General features: G+C 51.3%; 1 protein-coding gene across 2 annotated transcripts in view; it reads right to left on the minus strand.

Moving 5' to 3' along the window:
- The window catches only part of ITGA11 (integrin subunit alpha 11), a 117653-nt gene extending 111815 nt beyond the window's left edge, over window positions 1–5838 (minus strand). For both annotated transcript variants that reach the window (XM_058541939.1, XM_058541938.1), the window contains exon 1: window positions 5271–5838. In XM_058541939.1, the coding sequence (XP_058397922.1) occupies window positions 5271–5322 (52 nt within the window). In that variant the 5' untranslated portion in view covers window positions 5323–5838. The remainder of the gene's footprint in view (window positions 1–5270) is intronic.
- Window positions 5839–9381: the final 3543 nt, after the last annotated feature.

The following is a 9381-nucleotide window of genomic DNA, read 5'->3' on the forward strand; positions in this document are numbered from 1 at the left end:
TCTATCGGCATGACCTCGGACGAGCCATTTAACTCTCGTGTGTAAACTGGTGATTGAGCGGTGACTTCATGCAGCCGTAGCAGGGCCCAACTGAGACGTGAGCAAGAGCTCGACACAGTGCCCGGCAGCGATCAAATGGTACACGATGGGAAGGGTAAATCCTGCTGCTGTCACTTCAGGGCTCGCTGGGTGCCAGACGCTGGTCTGAGCACTTGATATGAACGAACCACGGATAGATCGTCTACCACACACATCAGCCTGGGAAGTTGTTATTCTCCCCATTTTATGAGGAAATTGAGGCCCAGAGGGGCTTATCCAGGGTCACCCAAGTGGAAAGGATTTGAATCCAGGTGGTTGGGTTCCCAGGCCATGCACCCGATGATTGTTACCTCGGCTTGGTAAGCGTGGGGTGAGGGAGGAAATGAGGGACAGAGGCATCAAGGGTGTTTGACCCCACTGGCTTTTTCCTCCAGGTGGGATTTTATTCATCTGGTGACTCAGGTCACAGGTACACAGTATGCAAACCCTTCATGGAATTTTTGGGGAGCTTATTTATTTTTGGTTTACAAGATGACCAACTCCAGTCTCTCTCCTCCCTTTCTCCCCTCACTGGTAACAAGCTTCTGGGCTTTCAACTAAGAATTCATACAGTTAGGATTTACATCATGGAGGCTGGGGACAGTCCCTGCCTGGACCACAGCTTCCTATAGCAAGCACTGCATACTGAGGACGTGTGGGAGTCTTTGGAGCTCATGATCAATTTAGGGAAAATAGTTTCAAATGGCTATGAATCATTGATAGGAGCCCACGGTCTGGTGGTGGCAGGGTAGGGGCATTAAGTGACGAGGACCAGCAGAGATACCATTTTTGAAATGTGTTAGTGCATGTTTAAAGCTTGTTTTATAGCTGACTCTCCCCGAGTCAGCCAGAGGCCATCGCTGCCTAGCGAGGATTATGACGGATCCTTTCTCTTTGCAATTGCGGTAGAACAATGTTCAACTTTGACTCCCAAAGTAAGATCTTGAAGCCTATAGTGAGTCAATAATCTCCAAAGTCAGGCATTATGGAGAGAAAAGAGGGCTTTTTGAATTCTCCAAACTCCCTTCTATAGACCAAGAGCCAAACCAGGACAGCTCAGAACATAGCTTTCTCCTAGGTGATGACGAGAGAGGATGGAAGGGAAGTTCCCTGCTGCTGAAGGAAGCTTCCACTACAGGAAGGGAGAGAAAGAGGTTGACAAGGACAAAATTAAGGTGAGTAGCTGTCTGAGTTCCTCAAGGGCCCACAGCCCTGTGTGGGTGGGCTGGGAATAATGAGAAGGGCAAGGAGGTAGACATCCCACCTGTGGGGGTCTGCTGTGGGGTAGGGATGGGCCTGGTAACAAAAGAAAGAAGGTGATATTCCACTCCCCTCTCTTTAGGGCCCCCAGGGCCTGTATGTGGAAGGGTCCAGAAGCTCCTCAGCTGATGAGAGGCTTGGCTGACAAGCTCCCAGCAGGATGGGCAGTCGGGGAGGCAAAGTGACAAACTTCATCTCCTTCTCTGCTCTTCCGAAGCTGGAAAGCAGGCCTTGGATCTTCTTAGTCTTTGTGCACTGATGGTGCCTAGAACTGCGCTTCTGCCATTCAAGGTTTTCCTGCTGAATAGGAGCCCCACCCACCAGGACACACAGGGCCATGCTGAGCGGTATGGTTTCTCTCCTCTCCAACCCCACAAAACCTCACACTAAGATCATGTTGACTCCAAGACAGCCTCAATGGCTAAAAATCCCTGAGTTCCTATGATGATCGAGACTTTGGGCTAGATCGTCAGGGCGAAGGGCTAGGAAAGTTTAGGTTTATTTAGAGCTCTGGTGTGTGTGTCTCCTCCGAGCCTCCAGAACCCCAGCTCTTCTTCTAGACTTCTCTTATGGACTGGAGTTTGAAAGTTACATCTCTGTGCATCCTTAGACCCCTTACTGAATGGTCAGTACCTTGAGCGCTGATGATGATGATGATAATGGAGAAGAAAGACAACTTCCTGAGGGCTTAATATGTGCCTGGAACTTTCCAAGCACTTTATAGATATTAGTTCATTTAATCTTTGGGTAACTCTATAAGTTCTATTATCATCATCCCCATTCTACAGATGAGAAAACTAAGGCACAGAGCTATTTAGTAACTTGCCAAGGGCATAGAGTTCCAACTGGCAGAGCCCAGACCCATCTCAGGCAGTGAGACCACAGGGCCTTCACTCCCATGCTGTGTCTGATCTCCCTGTGTGTCTTTATGGGGCCTGGCAGATAATGGGTGCTCAGTAAAGACTAGTTTTTTTTTTTGTGAGGAAGATTAGCCCTGAGGTAACAGCTGTTGCCAATCCTCCTCTTTTTGCTGAGGAAAACTGGCCCTGAGGTAACATCCGTACCCATCTTCCTCTACTTCATATGGGATGCTGCCACAGCATGGCTTGACAAACGGTGCGTAGGTGCGTGCCCAGGATCCGAACCTGCGAACCCCAGGCCGGGCCGCCACAGCGGAGCGTGCGCACTGAACCGCTATGCCACCGGGCCGGCCCCTAAAGACTAGCTTTTTAAATAATCATCACCTCATCAACCCTTACTACCAATGTGTTGTGATAGGAAAGTTCTGATCAATGGATCTGCACTCTCTGAATGTCAGCTATAAACGTCTTTGGACTTGTCTAGTTTCTTGTTGGCTTTCTTGATAGTTTGGCCCTCCCCATCACCCTGCCCAGCCTGCAGCAGAAGCTCTGGAAAGATGGAGGCTCTGAACTCATAATGGCCTCAACAAAGACTCACTCCCAACTTGGCCTGTGACAGGTCCCCTGCCAGCCAAACTGTGCCGTCACCAGTGGGCAAACTTCCTGGTAATCCTCACATTGAGTCCATGTGATGCACACACGAGATATCAACATCAATCCTGCTCTGGAGCCAGGGGGACCCGATGACCCCTGTGACCCTTCCAATCCTCAGAGTTCAGGCTCACGGGAGTCACCTTTGTGGTTTTAAAGTATTCATCTTTTTGTTCTTTAACTAGTCTCAGGAAATAACTCTAATGTATGAACAGTCCTACTTTAAGCCCTATTCACATTTTGCACTCTTCATCAAGGCCCAGTTCAAATGATATCTCCTTCTCCAGGAAGCCTGCCTTGCTTATCCAAGTGGAACTGAACTTCTCTTGTTTGAACCGCAGCCATTAGCTTCTCTGTACTGGTCACTCTGGTCACTCCCTAGTGCCTCTACCTAGCTCTCGTGGTCTTGCCTGTTTTCAGCTCCAGGCAGGGCCCAGATTGCACACATGCTCAGGCCCCACCTCCAGCTCCTTGCAAACAGACGTGGTTCCAACATTGATGGATATGTTTAATGAATCCCATATTTCAAGAACCCAAACTGACCAGGCATAACTCAAGGGCGGTTTTCTCCATATAAAGGGAGCTCTGAGTCACAAATCCTGTCCCTGTCCTTCACACGCCCCCACCCCCCCGCGCTTAAGTGACAACAACATTGGCAAGCATTGCTCCAGCCCTACTGTGCACCAAGCTGTGTGTTAAGGACTCCTCTTACAGTGCCTCCCTTAACCATCCCGACAACTTTATGAACTCAGAATTTCTATCTCCAGTCCACAGAGGAGGAGACTTGTTGAGAGATTGCATAACCTCCCAAGGTTGTCAGGCTAGTGGGCAGCAGAGCCAGAACTGGAAGCCAGGTCTGATTTCAAAGGCTTTGCTCTTAGCTTCCTGAGGTCCAGACGGTGTCTAGCCCCTCAGGCAGCCACTCCATCTCAGGGTCTGGTGGGATGGTCCCACGCATCTGCAGTCACACAGGGGTGCATTCCCTTTTCCTGTGGCCTGCTCTCCCAGCGATTTAAAGACAGTTCCTGCAGTTGTTTCCCCTCCTGTCTAAATGACCTAGAGTGGCCCTCGTCTCCTCCTGTAGCCGGTTTCTAGATGTATGACCGCCTGTCGCAGCTCTTCCCCTGCCCTCTTCAAACCCCCCACCCCAACAACTTCATGCATCAACGTTGGTTTTCAACTGTGACTCTAGGATCTGAACTGAACCGCACCAGCCAGAGGCCCTTTGAACTGCAGGCCCTTCCAGAATCTCCATTATAGACTGACAGGGGGGTGCACTTGTTTGTGTGGCATCCTGGGACTGGGGTGAGGAGAGCGGGCCAGGGGGTCTCCACTTGTACTCTCTAAAGGCGCTTCTCCCGCTGCCACCGCATCTGACTCCTATTACGTGCCCCGGCCCCAGCCTGGTGCCCACGCAGAAGGGAAGGCAAGGTACGGCCGTTAGACCCCTAGGCGGGCGCTCATCCTCGCCAAGGAGGGGCCCCGAAAGCTTTTGCCACCGGTAGAACAGCGCCGCTGGCCGCCGCCCCCGCGTGGCGGGTCAGGCCGGGGCGCCCGGAGCGGGGAAGCTCGGGCCAGGCGCCCCAGTGCGGAGAGCCCAGGGCTGCCCTATCACTCCCGGGCGCGCGCCCGGCTGGCCCGAGGTCCCCGACACCTGGAGTGCATTAGGCGGCGGCGCGCGTCTCGGCGACAGCGGCTTCCCCCGGATTATTGGATAATTGCATAATAATACGCGGGTTGGGGGGCGATGCCCCGGCCCTACACCGAGTGTCAAGTAACTTTTTCAGGGGCCCTGGACTGCGGAGCTGCGCCCGCGGCCTTTGGCCTCTCCGGCGACGGCTCGTCACCGCTTAGGGGCCGGCCGCCCAGGAGGTTCGCTCCGTCTCTGGCCGGAGGGGCTCTGGGCGGCTTTCGGCTGCCAGGTCTCCCCCAGCCCTCACGGACCGCCAAGCCTGGCTCTCCACACTTCGGGATGCTCGCTCCCCGCCAGGCGGGAGGGCAGCCGAGGCAGCGCTCGCTGCGCGCGTCCTGTCCCTTCCCGGCCCCGGCCGAGCGCCCTCCGCGCTCCCAGGACGCCCGAGTGCCCCCGGCGGCGGTGCGGGAACCCCGGCGTGACCCTTGGAGGTAGCCAGGCAGTCCAGTGGGGCCACCCGCCCTTGGAGCTTTTCACCTCGAGCCTCGTCAACTTTTCCTAAAAACACCCAAGTCCCGACTGTAAGGCGCCTCCGCGCGTCTCCCTCTTCTGCGGAACTTGGCGGAGCCGCTGGACTGCAGCCAGTTCCCGGGAACCCACGGCCCCAAGAGCAGCCAAGGTCCGACCCCGGGAGGCGCACCACGTCTCTCTCCTGGCAGCTGCATCCGAGGCCCCGGCGGGCCAGGGAGGGGCTCCCAGAGGCAAGAGAAGGCAAGGGGGGCACGTACCTGGCCACAGGCTGAGCGTCCAAGCCACCAGGAGGCCCCTGGGCAGGTCCATGGCCCGCGGCGCGGCGACGGGTGCCCGGTGCGGAGCGGTGACGGGGGGCGGCGAGCCAGAGCGGCAGCCTCCTCGGCGCGGCGCCTCGAGCCTGCACTGCGCGCGGCGCGCCGGGCTCCCTGACAGCCGCGCTCATTCAGAGGAAGTGGGAGGGCTCGAGCGGCGGGGAGGGGCGCCGGACACCACCCCGGCTCTGGCTCCGCTCCAGTCTCGGCCCCTCTGCCACCTGGGCAGGCTGCGGCCTCGACGCCGTCTCCAAACCTCTCTTTCTCCCTCCACCTCACCTCTGCCCTGGGAGAAAACCTGAGAACCGCTCTGGGGAACCACCTCACCAGTGTAGCACCTCCCTTTACTCCACCACCATCAAATTCAGGAAAAGTGATTTATATCCCATTTCCCGGAGGAAAGGGCTCCACAAAGCTGAGAGAGGTGACCCAGGGACACTGGCTGTGACTCAGGTCTCCCTTGGCCAAGGAGAGTGGATGTCCCTCGAACCTCCATTCTGAGACATCCCCCTGCCTCTCCACACCCTGGAGCTTGGAATTTAGCCACAGTGCTTCCCCTGACCTTGGAGTAGATGCAGATCCCCCTCCTCCACCTCCTCTTTCCCTACCCCCCACACCTGAGACATTCCAAAGCTTCCAGGAGGACCCCATGACCCCTTTTACCATAACAGAGAGGCTCTTCTTCGGAACCCAGCCACCTTCCTTCCCAGCCCTTCTAACGACTGACAATTAAACTCAATGCACATTTGTTGCACAAGCTTTAAATCAGGCCCTGGACCACAACCCGTGGGTGTGGAGGCCAGCCTTTCCAGCAGGGGAGAGAGCTGAGGAGAGGGTAGGATGGCCGATGTGGTGGAAGCTAAAGCAGAGGCCACACATCACTTTCTCAGGAAAGCCTTCCTTCACCCCTATCCTCACCAGGTCAGGTCCCCAGATACAAGCGCGCTCTCATTTTTCTTCATTGTGCTTAGTAGAGAAACTAGACATCAATTGGTGTAATCATTTGATTGACTTTTTTCTCCTCGTCCAGACAGAAAACACCATTAGGGTAGAAATCTCTGGTCCACAACCGAGCACTTAGCCCCCAGTACCCAGGAACGTAGTAGGTAGGTGGACAGATGGATGGATGGATGGATGGATGAATGGGTGGGTGGCTGAGCACAGGTGATGTGTGGGTGCACAGAGGATGGAGCTTTCTGTCCAGGAGGAATTGGAAGGGCTTCCCAGAGGAGGTGACATTCAGGCTGGGTCCTGGAGGAGGAGGTGGGGTTTGAGAAGGCCCAGGTCCACATAAGTAGGTATAGTAGTGGGCATTGCGCCTGCTCCCCAACATTGCTCTCTTCTTGGTAGCTTCCCTGGTTTTCATTTCAGTATCCTCCCCTCTCCCACTCAGCCACAGACTTTGGGGGAAGATGGTCCCGTCCCTGCGGCGTGTATGTGGGGGGCGTGTGGTTTAGGTTGAAATGAATCAGTGTCTTGCCCTACCCTGGCCATAGTTTAAGAAGGGACAACATGATGAAGGAAAAAGGTTTTCTGGGAAACAAGCTTTCTTGCTCTTCTAAAAGTGCCCCTAGAATGAACTAACTAACTAACTAACTAACTAATTCTTTCTGTCCTCCCCTCCCCCACCCCCATCTCCCCTCCCAGGCTGGGACAAAGAATCATAAGGGCCTGGAAGTTGATGGGGTGGGGAAGAGAGCTCTGGCCTTGGGATGAGGCAGACACTGGATGACAAAATGGAGAGACCAAGTCCAGGAGGGTCTTGCTGAGCCCCTGAATCAAGCCGCCCCTCAGCCTGCTCCCCTCAGGACTTGCCAATTATGTGACTGAGTCCCCTCTATTGTTTAAGCAGGTTTGAGTCAGGATGCTTTGAACCTAGAGATAACAGCTGTCCAATGGGCTGCAAACCACTTCCCTGCCTCGCACAAATTCATGCTCTCCCTAGTGATTTTCAAAATCTGTGCAAGGGAATTGCCTGGAGCACTTGTGAAGGTTGCAAATTCCCTGAAGATCAGGGCGTCCTGATGGGCACCGCAGGCACTCTGATGTGTAGGTGGGCTGAAGACCGCACGCTGAGACTGCACACTGCTTCCTGAGGGGCTGTCTGCCGTGGGTGCTGCTGCTGGTCCTCGAGAAACAATTCTGCCATTCATTAACTCACCTTGTTCTCATCAGGGGTATGGGGGTCCTGAACCCAGTACAGTAGTCCCCCCTTATCCGTGATTTCACTTTCCACTGTTTCATTTTAGATGGAAAATTCCAGAAATAAACAATTCATAAATTTTAAATTGTGTGCCGTTCTGAGAAGCGTGATGAACTCTCGCACCCTGCCATTATCTCCTGCCCAGGACATGAATCATCCCTTTGTCCAGCACATCCATGCTGTATACACTACCGGCCCGTTAGTCACTTAGTATCATTTTTGGTTATCAGTATATTGTTACAGTATATTTTTTTATTTTATTATTAGTTATTATTAATCTCTTACCTTGTCTAATTTACAAATTAAACTTTATCATAGTCATGTATGTATAGGAGAAAACTTAGTATATGTAGGGTTCAGTACTATCTGTAGTTCCAGGCATCCACTGGGGGTCTTAGAACGTATCCCCAGTGGATAAGGGGGGACTACTGTATGTGTGCCTTTGTGTAACCTGGTGGGGGGAGAGGTGTGCCCTCACTTATACAAACACTGTGCCCTTGTGCTCTGCAAGTTATACAAGAGAAGCCCGTGCTCAAGGTGCTAGTGATGGAGCTGAGAAGATGAGACATAACCTCATGTTTATTGACATAATCATTATTCATTATTTAATCACTTAAGTCATTTATTATTTAATGACTATTAAACATTATTTAAGTCACACAAGGCAGCAGCGTATGGGTGACAAATGCACAATCCAGATTCAGTCTGGAGAAGCTCAAAAATTGGATGAAGGGCTTTATGGAAGCTGGGATTTGAGTTGAGCAATAATAATAATAATAATAATAATAATAATAACCCTTTACATATCCATAGCATATTTATTTACTTATTTTGTTGAGATATAATTCACATACCATAAAATCCTCCAGAAATTCAGCAGTTTTTAGTATGGTCACAAGGTTGTGTAATTATTACCACTAATTGTAGAACACTTTTATTACCCCAAAAAGACACTCTGTAACCATTAGCAGCCACTCCCAATTCCCTCACTCAAGCCCCTGGCAACCACTAATCGACTTTCTGTCTCTACAGATTTGTCTATTCTGGACATTTCATGTAAATGGAATCATATAATATGTGGCCTTTTGTGTCTGGCTTCTGTCACTTAGCATAATATTTCCAAGGTTCATTCATATTGTAGCATGTATCAGTATTTCATTCCTTTTTTATGGCCAAATAATATTCCATTATGTGGACATACCGCATTTTGTTTATTCATTATCAGCAGATGGATATTTGGTTGTTTCCACTTTTTGGCTATTATGAATTATGCTGTTATGAACATTTGTGTACAAGTTTTGTGTGAACATGTTTTCAGTTCTCTTGGGTATATACCAAGGAGTGGAATTTCTGGGTCATATGGTAAAACTCTATGCTTCATCATTTGAAGAATTTCCAGACTGTTTCCACAGTAGCTGCACCATTTTACATTCCCACCAGCAGTGTATGAGGCCTATATGTGGTGTTTTACTAGTTTTGAAATCCCTTTCACACCTGTGGTCTCATTTAATCCTCACAAGAGACCTGCAAGGAATTACACTCATTTTTATAGATAAAGAGATTGTACTAGTGAGGATTCATTCAGGTGCAAGTAACAGAAACTCTACAGAAACTAACTGAAGCAGAAAAGGGAATGTACAAACTTCTGTATCTAGGAAGTGCAAAGGTGATTTGCTGCAGGTATGGGTGGATCAAGACTCTCAAATGAGACTCTTGTCTTTTTTCTCTTGGTCTTCTCTTAGTTTTCCTTCACTCTGCTCTCCTTTCCTGCAGTGGATAGGATTTCTCCGTCCGCTAGAAAGATGTAGCCAACAGTCCCAAGCTTATTCTTTATAGTTTCTAAAGGGAGAG

The sequence above is a fragment of the Diceros bicornis genome, chromosome 5 (assembly GCF_020826845.1).
Source record: "Diceros bicornis minor isolate mBicDic1 chromosome 5, mDicBic1.mat.cur, whole genome shotgun sequence".
Taxonomy (NCBI): domain Eukaryota; kingdom Metazoa; phylum Chordata; class Mammalia; order Perissodactyla; family Rhinocerotidae; genus Diceros; species Diceros bicornis.